The following is a 23897-nucleotide window of genomic DNA, read 5'->3' on the forward strand; positions in this document are numbered from 1 at the left end:
AACCAAGTGATGGAAGAAGTGCTTACAATCAGTACGGAGGAAGTCATTTAGAAGTTGAAAGAGTGGGAAACTGTCCCAGCTCTCAGGAGACTGGATCTCAAGAGCCGCATCCATTTCAACAGCGTAGAGCGACAGGAAGTTCTCAGCGTGCTCCACCATCAGGTCTGACCACCATGCAAAGGCCTTGATAGTCCAGTAAAGGAAGAAAGAATGGAGAAAGAAGCAGAAATTTAGAAATAGCAAGTGTATAACGTAATCTCAGGCAAGAAAAAGATTGTAAACTGGTTAAGGGTCTGCCATATGATTTTTCACAAGTTCACTTTGTGAATCTATTTGTAAATTAATGGCCCTTCATTTGAGCCATAAGGTTGAAGTAAGAGTTTTGGTCTGAGGGGTTCATGTCATGGTCATAATGTTTATTAAATAGATAAGGCATTCAAGTAACCAGTTTACAAGGCTAAAGGGTTCAGGTAAAAAGTTAAGCATTATGGACTTTAAAACTGGACTTTCATTAAACCATTTATAAATTTGCAAAACAGAAAATTCTACTACATAGCTTTCAAGACAGTCTAAATATTTTGAAAAACATTTCACCATAAGAAATTTATGAATCTTCTATATAAAATTGCATTTCTCAAGAATTATGTGGCCCTCTAAAGTAACCATGTTAATTAAAGGTGCTCTAAGCGATGTTGGTAATGTCACTTCTTGTTGACGTTTAAAGTATTGTCAAACAAAACGGAGGCTAGCTAGACCCTCCCTCCTCCTCATCCGCGCACTAACCCCCCAAATCCTTATTGTCGGTTATTGGTTGGAACAGTTTGTTATGTTTCGTGGTGCGGGTTAGCCCAGTTTTTTTTGTTGCCGTTTGTGGAGACTGTGGTGTCTGCAGAGACCGTGTTTTTTTACAGTGTGTTCAGGGGACAGGCAGCTAGCGGATAGTGAGGAGATGTTTGCTGTAAGTGACAAAAAATGTTTTGGCCTAAAAAAAAACGCGTGACATCGCTTAGAGCACCTTTAAAATAAGTATTATTAATATAAAATATTTAAACTAAACTAAAACTCTGTTAATAAGCGGGTCTGTCATTGAAATCTAAAAAATGACGATACACCTTAAATCTTGTGTTGCAAATGTTTGTATATTTGTGACCTGAGGTCATTCCATTTTTCCTATCAGGTCAATTCCCAGTGGAGTCAAGATGCCAGAGGAGGTGCAGTTCTCATGCAAGTGAGGTAAAGATTCCTGCATGCTTTTGCCCTCTAAATGGAAGATGTAGTTCAACCGTTCACATCACTGCATCCCTACCGTTGGGATGGGGATGTGTCTTGCGATCATGCAACATTGCCGTCCCTGATACGCCAAAGACTGCAAGCAGCAGGCTTCTTTACTTGGCAAAGCATATGGTCTGATGAATATTTCTTCTTTAATTTCTTAAAGTGACCATAAATATTGGGCCTGTAGTGGGGTATTGAGCAGGAGTTTCTTAGATCAATCAAGCTTACTTGCAGTCTTGGCATAAAACACTTTTCTTCTAATTAAAACAACCGACCAGTGATAAACCCATTCATGGATCTGATCAGAGGCTTAATCCTTCCCTTTGGTTGCATGCTACCTCCTTTTTTAGCCCTCTAAACGCACAGCTTCAATGAGCCCCAAAACCTTTTCCCCCAAATCCGCTCTGCTACAAAGGGATAGCAAGCTCTAACACCAGACTTACCATAGCACTTACCTGCATGCTTCATATTTAACTCTTGAAAAAGCTACTTGGTTCATAATGTTAGCACTTAATATAGCAATTGCTAGTGGAGCAGGGCAATGCATATAGCTGAGCTTAACCAGACAGACAAGTAAATTGTGGTAAAGAGCGACAAGAGACACCAAATCCAAGCAACCCATGAATCCTTCCCCAAGGCCCTTCTTGCTAATCTGGGAGCGCTGGATAGGTGTTAACATTAACATACTGATTGAATGCAAAAACTTTACTGTAAATTAAAATCAGCAAGAGTGGTCCTGGGAAGAGGGCTATGTTATGACATTGATTTGGTCATTTCGAGGGATTGTTAAGTCCAAGTTAGAGGTCTTCACGGATCCACTTCAATCATATAACACGATTTCCGACATGAACCAGAGCAGGTTTGGGTCCAAAACTTTGACGAGTGCCTGGGACATGGGTCACATCAGATAGTAGTAGCCGAAATAAATGCTTTTTCAGAATGGACCCAAGATGACCCACGTTTGTTTAAAAAATGGCCAACTTTCCATTATTTGTTTCATGCGTTTATCAATATATTATTTAAAACAAATATATATATATATACATTGAGTATATATAACACATATTGACATGTATATATATATATATATGTCAATATGTGTTATATATACTGTATATAACAATGTAAATAACTTAAATAAATCTGAGAATTAATGTTTATCTACAAATAAGGTCGGAAGATGGTAATACTTTCAAATCTACACCTGCTGTGGTGTTTCTTATTTTGTCGTCTCTGATTTAAACGTTTCAAGCCAGGTAGAAAAAGTAACCACTTGCCACTGGCATGCTGGGCTGCAGGCATGTGTAGACGTTACTGCCTCTGTTACATTGGGGTAACAGAGGAAAATAGTCTAAAAAGGTATGGTCGGTGTCAAATTTGATAGGGTCTGTTTCGGGCGAGTTTTTCTTTTTTTGTAAATTAATTTATGCACGTCAGGTTCAGGAAAGAATTGAAAGAATTGATTCAGGTTTGGTAGGACCTGAGAAGACCTCTAGTTCAAGTCCACTAGCAGAAGGGAACACGTCTAATTGGGAAAGGTTAAGGTGGCACATAGTATTTCGGTTGCGTAAATATAAACATTCCCCCCTGGAAGCAAAGTAACCATTGAGCATTGACCTTGCCGGGGGGGGGGGGGGGGGGGGGGATCTACGCAAGCCTTTCAAAAAGTTTAAAGGGAGACTTGACAGGCACAATGCTGAGGAATTAAGACAACCCATGTTGGACGCGGCAATACATTCCCTCATGTTGTGAGGAATGGGACATTACAGGGGAAGGGAACTCTTCATAGCTCATGCATAAGCCAGTAAAGGACTTTTTTCATTGCATTCATTTTAGCCACATACCTCTTTTCCCTGCAACAACACCATGGAGTGAATGGTGAGGAAAAACATGAACATGTAGAGAGTGATGTATGTGCAAAGTGTTGATTATAAACAATTTTCTTCCAAAACTTTTGGACAAAAAGTCACAACTGCAAGATTTGAAGACACGTTGTGACAAATAATGCAATAATGAGAAGCAAAGTCGCAATGGTGAGATTTAAATTGTCACAATTGGGGGATATTTTTACTTAAAGTTGAAATGGCCTTTAAATAGTTATATAGTATGATACCACCAGTTGGGCAGCAACGAAGTTCTAGCATAGTAGTTTCACAAATATTAACAGAATGATTTACAGATGGTTCTATCATAATGTCTTCAAGAAAAAGTGCTTAAACTCATATATTTTGCTCATTTGTGCATTTTGATCAGTATATGTGTGTGTGTGGGGGGGGGGGGGGGATTAGGGGGGTGAGATATTTCATTTCCCAGAAATCCAAGAGACCAAAGCTAAACACTTTATGTCAATTCCATCATGTTCTTTAAGCATCGTCTTGCCCCATCCACCCAGACATAACAGAAATGCCCTTAACTGCGTGAATCGACATGCTTGAGGGAAAAGGTACACTATGTGATGACAACTTAAGAAAAAAAGAAACATGATACTGTACCGACTGGTCTCCTGTACTTGTGACCGCAGCCTGTTAAGCATATTCAGAAAGATACAGTAAATCTATAAATCTCAGGAAGACCATGGATTAGCTAATACTTAAAATTGCATCTCGGAATAATGCCAAAAATGCATTTGTTCTTAGAGTAGTAACTGTTAAAACAGGCCAATTATTATAATTACGACTGAAACCATTACTTGGCTCACTATTTATAATGCATCTTCGGTTTTCCTCAGATTTTCTTTTTCATAGGCATTCCAAAGGAATCTGTCTAACATTTAGAACACAGAAACAATCTGTATTCTGAGGCTTTCTTTAGAGTATAGATCCAGGGAAAGTGGTTTAGAGACCTGGATCTCACGGGAGAGTGAACTCTTGTTGTTTACTAATTTACACTAATACAAACTGCACTGTGCAAACTGCACTGCTGCCTTTTTTGTTATAAGAGAGAAGCCACTGGCACTTTAAATCAACCTTATTTTGTACTAGATAAAGAAAAAAGAGAGCGAACGTAAGGGAAAGAGAGAGCGAGTCCAGACTCACCTCTGCGTGGTGGTCCTGGTTCTGATGTAGAACCTCAATGACTAACTCCGCTAGGCGGATGGCATGCTCCAGTTTTTTAGCAGGCGTAGCTAGGTTAGCTACATTCTCTGGAGCAGAATGATGGGGAGAAGAGGAATGGTTAATATTACATTGGTTGATTAATATATTTATTCTATGAATCTGTGATGTCATGAGCACTAAAATGCAGTCTAAAGAAGCTATGGTCATACATACCTAACTGAGCATGCAGAAATGACAACACTGTTGATGACACTCATAACACTTCAAGAAAAGATGCCTAACTGATGTCTGAGACACTAGAATGCTCCTGTAAATCGGTTATTTGTAATCTTTGAGTTCAAAAGTCTTGAGACCACAAGGGGTTCTATTTTTTCTTTTTCGGATTTAAATTTTATTTTGTCATCACAAATATTATCAACATCATAATTTTAATGAAAAACATAAAATGTCTTAGTAATTATCTTTTGCATCTTCAATGGAGCAAAAACATCTGACCCTTAAATTTGTACAAAATTGGTCAATGTCACTCACAAATTTCAGAATCGTGCAGAAGAAATGCAGAAACATTACTAAACCTTATTTATTTCACATCATAACATTTCCTAAAGCCTAAAACTTTAATTCAGGATTTGAACCCAGATGTTTATACCCCACTGTAGGCTATATACATTTAATCCTTATACTGTATTTTTAATCTATCTCGGTATATTACTTTTAATTAGTAGGACTTCTCATTTAAGGCCAACACATGAGAGAAAGAGTAGACCAGATTGTCAGACAAATGCAACACTTTGATGAAATGAGGAAATCAGGACACACAATAGTGTTTCTGATTTTAACATATAATCAACTTTTTTCTGAACAAGATGAAATGAATAAGACAGAAAACCAAAAGAAAGAAAAAAGGCTAAATAAATAAAGTAAAATACCGACCAACTCAGCAATGCTGAGGTCTCCACTGAAGGAGAAAAAAAATCTTTCATTTATTGACTGAAATGCTACTTCAGACATGAAGGACATTACTTATTTATCATCTTGTCTGACTCTTTAATCTTGGTGTCTAGAGTGTGAAATGTTCACTTTTATGCCAATGGTTTATTGGTCTGTTAAATTTGTGGGTTATTAATGGAGTTGTGGGGCACTGTACTGAAATGTACTACACTCTGAACCATTAATATCTGATAGAAGCTCATTCTAACTCTTCCTAAGGCCATGATGTCATCAACACAACATGATAAAGTAATGACAATGGATCTAATGATAATCTATGATTACCATTATCCAAATTTCATACTTTATCTATTTTCAATGTGTCCAAAATGTCAAATTTCTAAAACCAGGACTGGGAATTAAAGAAGCGAAATATCTCTTAAATGGATGGTGATTTAGAAGATTAGTTCTCAACTGGTGAGTTTTGACTCAAATACAGTTTGCAAGTCCGTTCTGACAAAACAAAACACAAAGCTAAATGCAACAAACTGGCATTCCATTTTGTTGCTGATGTCAAATGTAGTGCGTAAAATCAAACTTTAGAGGAAATTAATCTGTCAGTGGATAGAATGTAGCAAAATTAGACAAAGCATGTGGCATAGCTTCAACCTAACAAAAAATAAAATAAATACAGTATTATTAAGTTAAGTAATGGAGTAATATTAATAAAAATCTATTTTTTGTTTTACTTTTACATGAAAAACATTTTGATATGGTGTAGGTTTAGCACTTGGTGCCCAATGAAACATCTAAGTTCTGAAGCAAAATTAGTTGAGAACCATTTATTTAGAAAATCCATTGATGTCAAGATTCAGATATACTTCAATTATCTTATTCCCAGTGCTTTAGACAGAAGCATTTGCAAATCGTTCTCCACTCACATTTTATCACATTGAAAAAACTGCCACTGAAATATTTGTGAAAGATAGAATTACTTCTTGTAAGTCTGCATAATGTAACACCATTAGACAGACTGTGTAGAGCTCAGAGGCTCCGTTTCAATTTCTAAAGACATAATATAACACAAAATAAGTTTTTACCCAAATTTTGTGCATATATTGATAGAACAGAAGAATACTATCTTCACAAAAAAAGAATTGCACAAGAGTGGACCTTGTGTCATGGTGAATACAGGACTTTCAGACTAAAAAAAGTTCTCTGTAATTGTGTCATGTGCATGTGCCAGGATGTGTTGAAGGGGACAGGGGATGACGTCAAACATAGCTTCACCTGGATCCTTCTGATCCTTTAGAGTTTTCTCAACTTGAGAGAGAGAGAGAGAGCGAGAGAGAGAGAGAGAAAAAGAAAGAAAGAAAAAGGGAGTCAGAGCAACATAAGGAGAAGGAGAAATAAGGGAGAGAGAGAAGGGAGAACTGGAGGGAAAATAATTATTCCTCAAGGTGGCATGGTTAAGCCCAAAGTCACTGCAGCATCCCTGGTCATTTCACCCTTGGTTGCTCTCCAGAGAATTAGTATATATTTGATATAGAATAATAAAAATAATAAAAAGGCAAATAAACACACATGTAGATATTTACCCTGGAACGTCAAGAACAAAAACACATAGCACAGTAGCAACTGAAGGACATACTGAACAAAGAGACAATAGCCATTGTTCGGTTGCATGACAAATTGCACACAGCTGTAGTAATCACGAACAAGACAAACTTGTGATGTTGGAACACGTAAGTTATAGCTCATACACGTGTACTAACTCCTGCTCTCCCGGTAGCTCAGTCAACTGTTGATGTGTCTGGAACCCCCCAGTGAAACCACCTACCACACCACAGTAACGATATACACTCAGACAAAGTAAAATAGCGAGCAAAGTAAAAATGCATTCAAGTCACAAACAGGAGCTTCAACCAAAAATGAACACGAGGAAGCAGAACGGATGCATCAGTCATGTCGTATTACAAACAGATGGAAGTTGGAACATCTCTGCCAAAGAAATTGGAATCTGAACATTACGTATCGTTCTCTACTCAGTGTCTGTCATCTGTATGAAAATGGAAAAACTGAAAAGTTCAGAGAAGGATGGAGGGTTGATTTGATGGAAGAGAGGTAAAGAATGAGGGGTGAGGAGTTGTTACTCACGGATGGTTAAATCCATAACTTGTGTTGCCAAGGAGTAGACAGGATGATCATACATTTCCCTCTTTTTTCCTAAAGAAAAAGAGGATTCCGGCATGCAAGAGTTTGGGGTCAGAGGAAAGGGGGTCAAGGGTCGGTTATGGTGAAGGGATGTCTTGTGTTAAGGGAAGTTCTCATTATAAAAGAATAAAATCTGTTTTTGGAAAATGTTGGATAATACAACATGAGTTTATGGTTAAAACCCTTAAACCACAATCATCCTTGAATTCTCACTTAGAGACACTTAAAATGAAGAATAAAGTAGATGTGGAAAACTACTGTTCAAAAGTTTGGGGCAAGTAAGATTTTTTTTATTTTTTTGTTCTTTTATTTAGAAAGGATGCTTTAAATAGATCAAAGGTGACAGTAAAGACTTTTATTTTGTTTCAAAAAATTATATTTCAAATAAGGATCATGTGACACTGAAGACATACATGTTGTAAAATAAATGCAGCATTGATGAGCAGAAGAGACTTCTTTCAAAATTGTTTAAAAATCTTACTGACCGCAAACAGTAGTGTAATGTTCACCTAAATTAAAACTCTTTTACTTGAAACTTAATCTTCTTTTTTCCATGGATTTCAAAATTTGACTGATTTTATACTACTTTTCAGACACTTTTGTTGTAAGGAAAAGGGCAGCAGACAGTGAGTGAAATATCTCCTATGTGTTCCACTAAAGAAAAGAAAACCATATGCATTTCGATTGACACGAGGGTGAGTAATTGATGACAGATTCATATTTGGGTTATACTAAGCAAACTGTGTCACTTTATTTAATCAGGGAACAAGCAGTCAAGGCCCATTAGAGAGACAAAATTGTAAACTGATACTGTGTTCTAAAAGACTTTCAGCCATTTGTGGCATTCGTATCATTGGTTTGTCACCTTGTTCGAAATAAGCGACAGAACCAATCATTTGAGCATTCATTCAGAGCGATGCTTTAAAAATATCTTCAAACATCTAAACACAAACATCCTCCTCAAAACCAGCTCTCAATGCCTTCTACTCCTCTACAAACAGAAACCCATCGCTATTTCCCATCATTTGCTTCTTTTTAATCCTCTTTCACACTTGTTGCCCAGCCTGGCATTGTTTCATGTGGATGCTTCCCTCTTCATCTCATTGCTCTTTCCCTCAACCTGTTTTCCTCTAATGGACTCTTCCACCATTCAACCGCTCCTTCCCACATACTTAATTTATTTCACCGCAAGATTATTCCCCATTCCTGCATTCCTTTCTGTTCACCGACTCATTTTCATTGTTCCTTTTTCCTCCTCTGTAACCATTTCTCTACCCTGATGTCGTTTATCATCCTTATCTCAGCCATAATAATAGAAAAGAGAATGTGTGGAGAGCATCTGAAAAATGTCCAATTTCCAATCTTCTATGTTATCGCAACGCATAGGAAATAGTCAGAAGCTCTTCTTTGTGTGGATTTGAATGCATTTTTTACACACAAGTCCACAAAAGGAGAATGGACAAGAAGACATTGAAACTTTTCTTGAAAACAGAGAAAGAAACAAAAGCAGTAATTGACCGTAGAAGAAACAAGTATATTATTTCAAACAAGACAGATGCTGCATAATTCAAGAATGTGCTCTGGTGTCAAATTAAATAAAATTAAATAATTAAATTAAATAAAATAAAAATGGGAATTCATTTTATATTTTTTTTGTTAAATTATAAAAAAAAAATCAAGAAATCCCATGTATATACTTAACTGCAAACCATCAAAATTCATCTACAATTTAGACAAAATCGTAATTAACCAAACCTAAATTCCTTTTCCTCTCACAAACTGAAAGTAGAAGAACAGATGATTTATTCAAAGCACATTATTCAAATATGGACCCCAGTTTATGCATTAAATTGATTCAAATGAATGGAAACGGAGTTAAAAAAAAAGTTAAAAGCACAAAAGTTCCCTTCGGGTTCAAATCATCATATGGTTAAGTGCTTTAAAATCATAATGCTGTGAAAGAAAAGCGTAATGCTAGTCACCTTCCACTCTGGCGTATTCAGTGATGCGCTGGTAGTTAATTTGAGCTGCTTGCTCTAAGCATTTACGAATCACAGCCTTGACTTCCTCCTGCGGCACTGGGGTCACAATGTCCTTCATAAGCACCTGTAAAAAAACACAAATCCCAATTTTTTTATCTAGTGAAATAAATGTTGTTGTCCTGGTATGAATGAGTCATACTTTTTTAAAACTTTTATTTATTTATTTGAAATAATGATGCATGGCAGAACAAGTAAACAGAGGCAGGCGGTACTGAACAAAATACCATCAATTGCTTCTCTTTTCCTTCTACTGCTGCTACTCTGAATCAATATAAGCAATGTTGTCATTACCCTCTCCAGCAAAGACAGAGTGGCTTTCAATGCTCCCTCAGGGCGACCAAACGGAAAGCAATACCTACAACAACAAAAATTGCTTTGTGTCTGTAGAAAATCCTATATACAATACACATATTTTTGGATGCAATGTCGAGAAAACCCCCCAGAACGGTGTACATCAGCAGTTCTTGACTGGTGGTACGAGAACCAAAAATGGGTTATGGACAGCAAGGGGATAAAAACAATGCTAAAATGTGAATAATACAATGCAACTCTTTTAAAGAAAATGCTTCCTATATCTTTTGTGGCTGACGTCAAATGCTGAAAACCACAAATGAAACTGTACAAGGTAAAAGACGCACTGAGAAAAATGAAACCACATGCAAGTGTCTTGTTTGATTTGCACAGTCTATAATTTGAGCTCTGATGCTGAAATAACTGTTTATATAAATTGACATGTTTATGCACTTAATGGCTGTGCACCTCTCATGTTCAGCCTAATACAATATTTGGTCCAACATTTGTTCCATGCATTAAGCTGATAAATCACCTCTGCTGTTGTGTGTGTGTTTACAAAATTGTCAATTTCCCTGCTTTGCCTAATAATTTGCATATTGTTGGGACTACGCTGCCAGAGGTGATATAATTTTTAGTGTATGATTTTAAAGGACATTTTTGTCAACTTTTGTACACTAAAAATGTAATGACATGTTGGATTGTACTCGATGTTCAATAAAAAAGATGTGACTTGAAACAAAACCAAGAGAACCACTGGTGTACACAGTCTTATTGCTATAGTACAGGGTGTGAAATGTTCAATAAATGTCTTACATCTACATACTCACCTAAAGTTTGTTATCTGATTCTCAAGAAGGACACGTAATCGTTCTTTGATTTCCTCAAAGCGTTCTTTTTCTTCCACCGTTACTGTTCCAAGACCATCAGGCCTATTTTACAAGCAAAACATGCCATTATTTGCAAATTGATTAGGAAGAAAAATCAATTTTGAGCCAAGACGAAAGTAATAAAAATCACAAGAAAGTCTTGAACTGATTTATTATTACAACTAATTATGATACTACATAATTGCTTTATAAAGCCGTGTATATTTTCAGTGAAAGCTTATCAAACCACATTAACATTTCAGTATGCTCTATATCACACTTGTAACAATAAAATACAGGCCTGGCACACTGAGCCCAGAAAGAACATCAAACCAGAGGCAATGTCTGGCTTTCTTAAATCTAATACACTGGCTCTAAATGTATTTGTACCCAGCAGATGGGACCCTGTTGTGATACACATGGGGGACATTCTTTCCAACCCATTTTTAAAATGTACAGCTATTGATGTCACAAAACTCCAATTGGGCACCATATTTCATTAAAATATATTTAATACACACATAGCTGCAGCACAATAATAAACATACTTTCAACAAGTCAGTGGGAAGAGAAAGCTGAACTAAATGTGCTGTAAAAGTGCATACAGGCTTCAAAGGCATGAATTCAATGAAATCAAAATTCTAAATATTTTCTTAATGGAGGATCTTGGTCTTATTGTTAAGATAAATATGTCACATTATGAAATATCATGATGACTTTAAAGAAAGAGTTCACCCAAAAAATGTATGTTAAGGTTTATAGTTTTGTTTTTTGTTTTTAAATGAAAAAGATTATGAGATTAAACAAAAATATTTTGGGGTGAGCTACAGTATACTTTTAAGATATCCTAAGCTGTAAAAGCAATGTCACCCTGTGTGAGATACATTTGCTGCTATTGCACAATATAAAATATGATGCTGATATGAATATATCCTTGATAAGCCCTCTTACCTTGCGCTCTCAGGGGCCAGCTGTGTTTTACATTTCCTCTTTTTTTTAGAATCCTTTTTCCCTCCTGACATTGAGCCAGCCCCCTGTAACTCAGACCCCCTCTGACTATCAGGAACATGTAATGAATGAGCAACACAATGAGATTTGGAAATTAAAGTAACAACAAAAAAAGGAGAATGGAAGAAGTGTAGTGGCTGAAAGAATACTGCTGAGCTTTGGAAAGTGGAAAAGGAATGAAAAATGATTGAGAACAAAAGACACAACAAATCAAACAAAATTCGGCAAAATTATAAAGAACATTCACAGGGCAAAATATAATAAACGCTAAAGAAAAAATAAAAAATATGCTGGTGACTTGCAAAGCGCCCTTGGTTCTGTACTCTCGTTCACCCTGCTTCCATGATCGTATCTCTCCCGACATCTAACATCACAATAGCGCAGTGTATCATTACGCAAGCCTGTACCTGTTACCGTGAACATGGGAGGCACAAAACGCGAAGCTGTAGTGCAACAGCGTCGGGTCAATCATGTGCCCTGCATCTGCCCTCTCCAGTAGGTCGCCAAGATAACACAGATGTCTATGGCATCCTCTCACCCCGTTCCGAGCGCAGTACTCATCCAGAACAAACACCTGACCTGGGCTAAACCATCCCTACAATAAAAATGTTTGAAAGGAAACATTTCTTTTTATTATGACTGCTGAAAACAGCTGTGCTCCTTAACATTCTGTGGAAACCATATTGAATTTAGTTGCTTTGCATTTAGGTCAGCATTTATTTATTTATTTTAAAAACACAAACACTTACCAGACATGCAAAGTTGTCATTTAGCCTGTGGTCCAATGTGAGCCTCTGCACCATCTCGAACAACGAGGCATGATCAAAGCTACATGGGTTAGCTGAGATAAACTCATCCATGCCGTGCTTCTGTGCTCTGTCAGCATCTATTCCAGCCAATCATGGGAGAGGAAGGGAGAGGGGGTGGGTTCAAGGAAGAGGAAATTAGCAAACAGCAAGGAGAATGATTTGTTCTCCTCTCACCACAAAAAAACTAAACACCTAGAATGAGCCCTCTATGGCAAATCAAGGACATTGAGCTTTCACATTGTCAACTTGCAGCAAAAGTCAAGCAGAGTTCAATCGGACCTAGCAAATGTGGAACTGAGGGATAACTCTCAGCTCACATTCATTCTGGACGCGCATGCATGAGCTGATCAGGGCCTGGTCTCTTCCTGTTCTATCAATCAAAAACTTTTGTAAATAAAAGGCCACCGATGGCCTTGAGGAAGTGGCGTAATTCCAAATGTAGTTTCTTTCACATGAATACAATAGATTCTGCCATTCGCAATTGATTAATGTCACTCATTTTAAGAGAGAAGATGGATTGTGTGCTTGTAAAAATGGCGAAAAAAGAAATTAGGGGAGATAGGTTTGCTGTTTTTGATATATATTAATTAACTAACCAGGTATTTTCTAATGTAATTTAATAGTACAACAGCATCAACTAAGTCTCTAAGATAATATTTAAAGACCCCATGAAATGGTCTGACAAGCACAGTTTCTGATTTAATTGATTAGACAAAAATATGTGTGGGTCAGCATGAGTCATGAATATTTTTGCTGGTTTCCTTTAAAAGAAAAAAATACTGTTAAAAGTGATTTTTTTTTTAAAGTCTCTTATGTACGGAAGAGGATTAGGGCCAAGCTATAATAAAAAAATAAAACCATCTTGAGATTAAAGTCATTATATTGCGAAATTAAACTCGTTACATTTCGAGAAATTAACTCGAAATACAATCTTGAGAATAAACTCATTAAATTTCGAGAAAAAAAATCGAAATACAATCTTGAGAATAAACTCATTACATTTCGAGAATAAAGTAGTTGTGTTTCGAGAAAAAAACTTGTTAAATTTCGAAAAAAAAGTTGAAATAATGGTGAGAATAGACTCATTAAATTTCGAGAATAAAGGCGTTGTGTTTCGAGAAAAAAAGTCAAAATGAAATGTAGGGAATAATGCATTCGATCAGTGTTCATTGCATAGCCTATACTGATAGAGGACATGGCAGAGTTGGATCACTTAGTCTAGCTTTATTTTAGACTTTCTTTCAGTAACAAAGAAATTCTATCAACTTTAGCTAATTATGACAGAATAATAATTAGCATACGAACTTTAAAGAGAATTTGCAAGCGGCTAGCTCTTTTTAGAAGAAAAAATCAGTCCAATTTGCGCGATGTACTCGTTTCGTGGTTTCCCAGGATACCATAAGACGCATTATTAAAATTGTTGATCCTCAAGGTGTGGAATTTCGACTAAGGAGATGCTTGAGAAGAAGCCAGTACACTTGCGCTGGCCCAAATGCACTCTGGCATACATGCCAGATATGTCCATATATGGACAGCTATGATGAATTAAAACCGTACGGCATTGCCATTAATGGCTGTATAGATTACAGTCGTTACATTCTGTGGATAGAGGCGTACATAACCAACAACGATCCTAAAGTAATAGCCACTTACTTTATAAAAACAGTTACTGGCATAGGAGGGTGTCCAGTAATTACTGGTGTCCAGTGTGACAGTTATTATTCTGTCATAATTAGCTAAAATTGATAGTATTTCTTTGTTGCTGAAAGAAAGTCTAAAATATAGCTTGACTAAGTGATCCAACTCTGCCATGTCCTCAATCAGTATAGGCTATGCAATGAACACTGATCGAATGTGTTATTCTCTACATTTCATTTCGACTTTTTTTCTCGAAACACACCGACTTTATTCTCGAGATGTAATGAGTTCATTCTCAAGATTGTATTTCGAGATAAATTCTCGAAATTTAACGAATTTAATTTCACATTATAATGACTTTAATCTCGAAATGGTTTTATTTTTTTATTATTGCTTGGCCCTAATCCTCTTCCGTACTTGTGCTTACCAAAGCTGCATTTATTTGATCAAAAAACAGCTCTCACAGTAACACTGTGAAAAATTACAATTTAAAATAACTATTTTCTAATTTAATATATTTTAAAATGTAATTTATTCCTGTGACGCAAAGGTGAATTTTCAGAATCATTACTCCAGTCTTCAGTGTCACATGATCCTTCAGAAATCCTTCTAATATGCTGATTTGCTGCTCAAGAAACACTTATTATTATTATTATTAATATTGAAAACAGTTGCGCTGCTTACTATTTTTGTGGAAACCATGATAAAAAAGAATTCAGGATTCTTTGATGAATAGAAAGTTCAAAAGAACAACATTTATCTAAAAATGCCTTCACTGTCACTTTTGATCCATTTAATGCATAATTTCTGAATAAACGTATTTATATCTTAAATATTTTTTTAAGCAAATTAATAAAACCTCAATGACCACAAACTTTTGGTAGTGTAGATGTCCTCAATGCTAATAGACATGGCACAAAAACCCATATTTGTTTTTTATTTCATGGGTTCTTTAATATGCTTTATGTTATAGGCTAAATGTAACCAAAATCAGCTAAACAGTCTACGTTAAGTTCTATGCACATGCTTGAGAAAGTAGTAAAAGAAAAGGTAAGTTATTCCTAAAAAAGAAACTGACCCCATGATGACTTACTTTATTAGCAACAGAATAATAGAATCTAAATCTGTGCAGTGATAACCCAAACCCAATGAGAGAAAATGTGAGGAAAGAATGTGCATCGTGTTACACCAATGATTAGGGCGTGTGTCTAGATAACAACAATAACCATGTGAATATGTGAATACATATGGCTAAAAATAAAGTGCAAAAACAAATAAATACTATCCAGATCTGCTTAATTAGAGGAACTTGGATAAAGTTATGTTATCCTTTGGCTAAGTAAAGCATTGCTACAATTATAGAGACGTAGACTAAACTAAAAGAGAGGACAAAAAAAAGAGAAAGAATAAAGGCACAGGAAAAGACACGGGATTGTAGGAATGAAGAACTCAGCGAGGTAATGAAATAGGATAGATAACGGACAAACTGAGAAAAGTTCAACATCAGAATGAATGGCAAAGAAGCCTTATAACTGAGCAACTCAGGATAATAAAGAAATTAGAAAAAGGAAGTGTAAAAATGCATAACAGACTATATGAGCTATACTAACCGTGGAATTAAAGGGAAGAAATAAGCAAAAGTGTCCAAATTACAGGGTAAACCTACAGGATTAAGGATGTGCCTTATTCATTTGCATTTTTATATTTCATAATTATACATTAATTAAAATAATGTACTTCCACATTGCACAGTTTTAAATCGGCTTGTGCAAAAAACGCTGTGCAGCATTTAAATAAGACTAGGACTTATGGGGATACTAATAAACTAGGAACCATTTCCTACCCTGTTAATAATAATATTTTATTACTATAAAATAACTCCAGATGCTTTTTTAATGGTTATATATGATATTTAATTGAAAATGGATGTCTTTTTACATGCAGGAACACAGTGAGACACTCCACTGTGCTTTCCAATGTCATGCAAGAAAAAGGAAGAGGAAAAAAAACAAAAAAAACTGGAGTAACATTTTCCGCTTGCCTATCTTTTAGCATTCCGCATTTTTCTCTTATCATTTGCAAGTTGACAATACTGGAATACTGAAAAATTAGTGTTTTCATAAGGGTTGCTGAGCACACTGACAAGCAAGCCACTTCAGTGGCGTGCCAACAGGCTAGCATTACTGTTCTAGTGCAGATATACGGCTTTAACAGGAAGCCAACAAAGTCTAAAAAGTAAGTAATTCATTCTCTGTAAAAAAAAAAAAGGAGAATAATCAAAAAGGAAGAACATGAACTTGTCTTTCCATCAGCATCTGAATGGATAACATGACATCAAAATGCTCACCTACTCAAGCAGTATAAGGGCAAACACACACAGGTGCAAATAATGAACTATATCTTTGCTAAGTTCTACATTGGGTTTAGGGACTACTTCAAAGAGGCCCATTTCCTCTGGACGAAAGATAATTAGGAGTATTTCTTGGTGAGGAGGGACGGCAGTGCCTGCTCCTTCACATTAGCATTCAGAATACTCCACTTACATATTTGCCAACTCTTGTAAAGCTCAAGTTCAAAAATAAAGAAATCAGTTAAAAGGCAACTGAACCCTCGAGAGTAAAGTCCAAGTGGTCAAACATGTACAGTGCTTCACTGCTGCTGTTACTGTAGACAGAATTGATGGTCAAACTTAGGAATGGCCAAATTTAACTTAGTCAGTCATCCCAAACATTCTCAGAATTGTCCCATAAGTTTAGAAATCACATTTTTAGAATGAAATGCCCCCAAAAGAAGTCAAACCCCATATTTTAATTTACTCTGAGGGGTCTTGTGATGCTAGTGATGTTTATGTAGAGAAGGCAATTATGCAAATAAATCATAAACCATATTAACTTAGCTAAATAATAAGTACAAACGCACTAATTTACATGCAACCTAAACTGGCAAGAATAATGGAAGTTTATAGTTTTAGCCATCATCAACGGAAAAGTAAAATAATCTACTTAGGTCTTAAGCATGAGGAGTGAGATTTGAAAGGAGGAGAAAAAGAACGAGAGAAAAAGGATAAAGAGAGCACGTTGCATAGGTCAGATAATGGTTTTATGATTATCTGACTGGTGCTAGCTAACAGGTTAGCACTTACCCTTGAGTCCAGCTAGAAGACAGCAGGGTAAGAAGGGACAAACCAGAATAACATAAAGACTAGCAACAAGGCTGAAGGAAAAAGCAGACACGAAAACCCTGACTCCACTACAGCTGCAGGACTAAAGAAGGGTACAAGCAAAGCATGAACGAAGAAAAAACACAACGTAAAATACAACAACCTGTACCGACATGATAGTGCAGTTTGAACTGGTGGGTGGACAGATCGAGTAGTGAAAGAAAAAAGAAAGAAAGAAAGAAAGAAAGAAAGAAAGAAAGAAAGAAAAGACATTAAGAAAGAAAGAAAGAAAGAAAGAAAGAAAGAAAGAAAGAAAGAAAGAAAGAAAGAAAGAAAGAAAGAAAGAAAGAAAGAAAGAAAGAAAGAAAGAAAGAAAGAAAGAAAGAAAGAAAGAAAGAAAGAAAGAAAGAAAGGACTATATTTCGGTGTATAACGTTGTTCTCTGCTGCAGCTGATTTTGACAGGATTCTCAACAGGATACAATCTAGATCAGACTCAACTAGATCACATAAACATATACTAACACTGTACTGGCAAATACACTTACCTTCAGACATACAGTATATTTGAATGTTGGTCAAATGTGTATTTGATGCCAGTATCAGTTTCTAAATTGATTCTATGAAGGTACTGAATCAGGTAAAAACAAATGAGCAAATAAACGGCTTAGAGAATAAATCCAGCCACCAGTAGGGGCTCCTGACCGTAAATTTAGGTAGTGCTGCTAGTTTATGAGAAACATTGTGTAAGCTTTGTATTCTAATCGCTGAACACCCAGACACACTTTTGGCAGAGGTCTAGTGTCTTTTATGTTATTCAGTCTGAGGGTGGCGCACTAATGTTAATTCACCGGCACACATAGAATGTTATTTTAGTATTGACTCCGAATGTTGTTTTTAGAAGTTGTTGAAGAATTCCGGTGAGGAAAGAAAGTAATTTCTATTCTCAGAACAAACATAAAACGAACACAACAGAACTATATAAAGGCTATTAGCACGTTTAAACTACTAATAATTTGTGCTTGAAACACACATGGCCATAGGTAAATGAAAACATCAGCCTTGGAAAAAGTGTTGTTGGAAGTTGAGCAAATAAAGTTAGCCTTTCTAAAAGCGTACTGCACTGCTAAGGCAAATGCTACACAAGTATTTGAAGGTTGAGCATGCAAGCTCATTGGCGACCAATACAGCAGGAACCAATCCGCTGTGCCATATACTGTAGATATGATGTGATTACGAGCAGGTTAAGTTAAAGGACCTATTAGCCAGCGCCATCTAGAGTTTCATGACAGAACTTTGTATTTAACAAAGTGAACCTTATTGTAAAGTGTTCCCAAAACTCTACGGGGTATCCATTTCCCTTTTGATATTACCTTAATCATTGTATGTTATTACGATACAAGTACTCTGTATGCAATCAGAGTAATTCATTTAATATATTTATGTATATATATAAACTGTTGCCAGAACCTTCATAGTATTCCAGAATCTGTGAAAACCTTCTGCAGCAAAGGAATGTTTGCTCGTGAGTGTGTGTACAGCATGTTATATTCCACTACTCTGTGCCATTCAAGACCACCTGGGGTGTGTTAAGGTGGAGGATGAAACATTTACACAGTGTAATAATGTTTCAGAGGGGAGAGGGTCTGTCTTATAGTGAGAAAATTGAATGGCATCTGAACTTGTGAGGGAATCATCTGACCACAAGAAACATTCACAAACAAGACAAATAAATCAATGGAAGAACAACACAGGACCTTTACCTTTAGATTTTGTATGAGGTTAAACCTTGAGCTATATTTTATTGAACTTGTTTTAACAGTGAATAAATTCTGTTAAGAGACATTTTGTGATATAAGACATTGCTATGGACAGATGCTGAAGTAGATGCACACCAAAAGACAAGGTTCTGAATAGCAGGATCTATTATTATTTAGATGCTTCAAAGTGACTTGATATTAGTGTGAAGTTGTTTTTTTTAAACTATCACAGGTGTTTCAAATGTTGGTAAGAACATTTGTGGCAGAATCACAATGCAACAAAAGGTTCCATTTACGACTTAAAGGGACAGTACACCCAAAAATGATAATTATGTCATTATTTACTGATTCTCATGTCATTCCAAACCCCTAGAACGTTCCTTCTTCCGTGGAAAACAAAAGACAAAATATACATTTTTGCATGCAATTCAACAGGGTTCAAGCTTAATTTCCAAATCTTCTGAAGCTATATAATAGCTTTATGTGAAAAAATGACTAAAATGAATGTGTTCTGCAGAAGAAAGAGTTTTTTTTTTTTTACAACATGAGGATGAGTAAAAGGTGTCATCATTTTCATTTTTTGGTTGATAATATCTTTATAGAAAAAAGAAAGGCCTATTTTAAACTGACCAATTTAAATCATTTAAACTATTGAAAATTGGCTGAAAATTCTTACACGCAGATGTTAAAGCTAATCAGGAGTGTGTGGGGGCAGAAACGAAGACATGGACATTGAAATAAACACATTGCTCCACTATACACACTCGCTCTTACCTTTTCCTGCTACTTGTGCAGTGTGCTGAGAGTGCAAGGTGACATCACTATGATATTATGAGTTACTAACTCAACCTGACAACAACCTGAATTCATTTATTAATTATTATCCACTTTGTGACATGTTGTCATGGGAACAATGTCACTGTCAGTAAGTAGTTGTAAGTAGTTGAGGGCATGGGGCGCTAACCTAAATAACAGAGCGGTTTATAAAAGATGGTGATTAATAAGCCTTGCTATGTATTTAATTTATTCGCCATCTCAGCTTCAGTCAATTTTTGTCTTCGGACTGGTATGTTTACTTACAGAACTGAGAGATGGGGGCGTCCATCTGTGCCGCAGCTCCACTCTTAGAATTCAGTTTCTGGACCTGGGTGGGCGGGACGGGTTTGTGTGATTGGCCAGTAGCTCGATACATGGCCTGCACCCATAGGATGCGGTCCTGCTCATCATCACTGGCAAAGATCACAGTGTCACCCTCCTTTACTGCATTGAAAAAAGCCCTGCCTCCATCCAGACCTGCACACAAAGAAAAAAAAAAAAAGAAGTCAAATTCAGGTAGACATTGAGGGATACACTAAAAAATGCCCTTTTGCTGCATTATAAACAAAATTTCAAATGGCATCTGGAAAGAAATTATTCTAGACTCTTTCTCAGAATTGGCTTCACTTTTCTAAGGCTTTTTGCGATTCCTTTTAAGCAATTGCACCCAAGTTGGATGTATGAAGTCAGTTCCCCTTAAGTGCACACAGGTGTCTCAGCGGAGTTAACAAAGATGTAGTTTATTACAGTAACAATGGAAACTAACGTTTTGACAATCAGAAAGTGATAATAGTTCCATAAAGGAGTGGTACATAAGAGTAATCTGTGACTGTGAGAGATTTACCTGGCTGTGGGTCAGTGTAGTCCACGGTATAGCCATCTAACTGCAGCAGCTCCTGCGGTTCTGACTTCTTCTCTCGATAGCTGCACATGGCAAACGTATACTGACTTACCTATAGCAGTAGAGAAACAAATAGTATTAAAACACTTGGCATTCTTGGTTCTCAGGTTAAATCAATGTCATATGCAGTACCTAAAATTGTACATGGTTCATCAAAACACTGAAAACAATAAACACACGTCACATGGAATAAAGAAGTCAAACTATAGTATTCTTCACTCAAAATGTTTATGTATATAAAAAGATATACCTGGACCAGGACAAAGAAGCGCTTTTTCCAGCGTTTCCAAACATTTTTGCCAACAGCCCATAAATACCTGATGGAATAATCACAGGCTTCATCAGTACTTTCCTTTATTAATTTAACTCATACACCACCGTTCAAAAGTGTGTGATCAATAAAAATGTTTAAAAAAATGAAAAAGAAATGATTACTTTTATTCAACAAGGATGCATTAAATTGATCAAAAAATACATTAAAGATATTTATAAAATAATTTATTTATAATAAAAAGATTTCTAGTTTCAAATAAATGCTGCTCTTTTGAACTTTCTGTTCATTAAAGAATCCTGACAAAAGTATTAGTTTCCACAGAAACATTAAGCAGAATGACTGTTTTCAACTGTGATAATAAATCAGTATATTACAATGATTTCTGAAGGATTAAGCAACACTGTTTAAAATCCAGCTTTATCATCAAATAAATAGATTATATTTTAAAATAAAGTAAAATAGAAAACAGTTATTTAAAATTTCAATGATGTCACAATATTACTGGTTTACTGTATTTTTGATCAAATATATGCAGCCTTGGTGAGCATAACACACTTCTTTCGAAAACATTTAAAAAAAATCTTACCGACCCCAAACTTTTGACAGAGGTGTACATAATTTTTCATTTAACCATGAAACAAAAGATGATATGTGTGGATTATACTGTTTTAAAATGTAATTTCCATATGAACAGAAGACTTTTACAGAGAAGTATTTCTGTGCCCACAAAAGCCCTTACCCACAAGCCTTCATGTTCTGAGGCTTGTCCATGCGGACGGCAAGTTTGATCTTCAGATCTTGATCAGGGCAAGCCTTGGTCACAGCCATCTTGTGGAGTTCTGCCTGCTTTGGGCTGTTTGGAGTTGGGTGAAGAACCACCTAATCATTCAACATTAGAGAACAATGATTATTAGTCCATATGATCACAATTCAAACCAGACTGAGCAACAACTGACTGAGAGACAAAGCTATCACCATTAAAAACAGCACACCCAAAATGAAATTTCTGTCATTATTTACTTACGCAAAAGTCTTTCCGAACCCATATGACCTTCTTTCAGGATAGATTGACAGAACTTTCATTTTTGGGTGAACTATCCCTTTAACATGTAATCCTATAGCCAGTGTCTGCCCTAGAAAAGCTAAGAGATTTTCACACATGAAGCATTCAGTAAACGGATAAACAGGTTGTGTGGGAAAATATCCCTGAGTCTGGGTGTGAGCTGATAATTACATATTACTTTGCCAGTCAGCGCTTTTAGTGAAATTCTCAACATTCAATTAATTTTGGCTCATGCCTCTGTGCACTGAGAGTTGGGATGTGCAGCTCTTCTCTTGGCACCTTATCAGAGAAGAGCCAGTTTCTCTCTATTCTCTCCTGTGCTTTTTTATTTGCTCTCTCTCTGATAAGTTGGCTCAATCTATTTCTAAGCTAGAGTTGAATGCTTAGAGATGCCTGCCTACCTCAGTCTTGATGAAGACACATTTGTCAACCATGTACCAAACATCCAATCATAATTAGATGACCCCTGAGCAATGTTGAATGTAGAATGCTTTTTAAATTCCAATTCATGATTTCTTATTAAGGTTATATTAACATAAAGGCCAATTGCAATTAAAATTCTAATAAAAAAAAAATGCTCACCAAGGCCGCATTGATTTGATGAAAAATACATAAAAACAGTAATATTGTGAAATAACATTATAATTTAAAATACCCTTTTTTCTTTTTAAATATATTTTAAAGTGTGAGAATTAATTAATAATTTATGTCTGTGACAGCAAAGCTGAATTTTCAGCAGCCATTACTCTGAATAGAAATTCTTTTTAACATTATTAATGTCTTTTTTTACTTTACTGTCAATTTTGATAAATTTAATATTAATATAAATATAAAAACAATATTACTGACTCAAATTTTCTAACTGTAGTAAATGTTTCTATTATGTTTAATAACATAGCTTTTTATTACACTGAACAAAATTATAAACGCAACACTTTTATTTTTGCCCCCATATTTCATGAACTGAACTCAAAGATCTAAGACTTTTCTATGTACAAAATTCAAAACTTGCGACATCTGTGGCATTGTGCGGTGTCATAAAACTGCACATTTTAGAGTGGCCTTTTATTGTGGCCAGCCTAAGGCACACCTGTGCAATAATCTTGCTGTCTAATCAGCATCTTGATATGCCACACATGTGAGGTGGATGGGTTATCTTGCCAAAGGAAAAGTGCTCACTAACACAGATTTAGACAGATTTGTGAACAATATTTGAGAGAAATAGGCCTTTTGTGTACATAGAAAAAGTCTTAGATCTTTGAGTTCAAAATTCTTGAACTTTGTTCAGTGTATTAATTGTATGTAGAAAAGCATGCCATTTCCCAGAATGCTATAATTTACTCAATATTTTATATAAAGTGTTAGGGTTAGTTTTAAGAGTTGTGATGCCATTGTTTAATTCTTTTGACAGTTTTGTTCTTATTATGCCATAAACAGGCATAATTAGCCAAAATCAGTTGTCATTTGGTTAATTATTTGTTTTATTAAAACAATTCAACATCCGGAGGGGCATGGTTAATTCAATTCAAATTCTAACTCAGGAAGCCTGTTTCGTTCTTTGAGAATATAACCTCTGTAAGAAAAACAAATATTTACTGTAGAAACAGAGCAGAGATTCAACTTTAAAAGCCAAACTTCTCGTTTCTTTAACAGGGATTTTCAAGACTGGAGATTCACAGGCATCAATCAGCAGGAGAATGAAGCAAAAGGAGGATTACAAAGACATCACTGCTACAACTCCACCATAACAGCCTCAAACAAATTCCAAAAAAACAAAACAGAATGACAGATG

The 23897-nt window shown here is 35.8% G+C and overlaps 1 protein-coding gene and 1 long non-coding RNA gene across 12 annotated transcripts in view; one reads left to right on the top strand and one right to left on the bottom strand.

Moving 5' to 3' along the window:
• The window catches only part of cadpsb (Ca2+-dependent activator protein for secretion b), a 94509-nt gene that overhangs the window by 14503 nt on the left and 56109 nt on the right, over positions 1-23897 (bottom strand). For 2 of the 11 annotated variants that reach the window (XM_077198180.1, XM_077198178.1), the window contains exons 8-20: positions 21782-21921; positions 21019-21085; positions 20712-20820; positions 20132-20344; positions 12435-12571; positions 12093-12280; positions 10639-10740; positions 9809-9872; positions 9458-9581; positions 6552-6584; positions 4311-4417; positions 3768-3797; positions 27-183 (exon numbers count right to left, since the gene is read on the bottom strand). In XM_077198180.1, coding sequence (XP_077054295.1) covers positions 27-183; positions 3768-3797; positions 4311-4417; positions 6552-6584; positions 9458-9581; positions 9809-9872; positions 10639-10740; positions 12093-12280; positions 12435-12571; positions 20132-20344; positions 20712-20820; positions 21019-21085; positions 21782-21921 — 1471 coding nt within the window. Of the gene's footprint in view, positions 1-26; positions 184-3767; positions 3798-4310; positions 4418-6551; positions 6585-7418; positions 7488-9457; positions 9582-9808; positions 9873-10638; positions 10741-11628; positions 11734-12092; positions 12281-12434; positions 12572-20131; positions 20345-20711; positions 20821-21018; positions 21086-21781; positions 21922-23897 lie in introns of all 11 variants that reach the window. The other 9 variants (XM_077198179.1, XM_077198182.1, XM_077198186.1 and 6 more) reach the window with 7 other exon arrangements.
• LOC143706359 (uncharacterized) lies at positions 24-23893 on the top strand. The gene is made up of 3 exons (XR_013192972.1): positions 24-162; positions 1178-1233; positions 23759-23893. It is a non-coding gene; the product is annotated as an uncharacterized LOC143706359 (long non-coding RNA).

This window comes from Siphateles boraxobius, unplaced genomic scaffold (assembly GCF_051911475.1).
Source record: "Siphateles boraxobius isolate OS27281-9 unplaced genomic scaffold, OSU_SipBor_1 41, whole genome shotgun sequence".
Classification (NCBI taxonomy): Eukaryota; Metazoa; Chordata; class Actinopteri; order Cypriniformes; family Leuciscidae; genus Siphateles; species Siphateles boraxobius.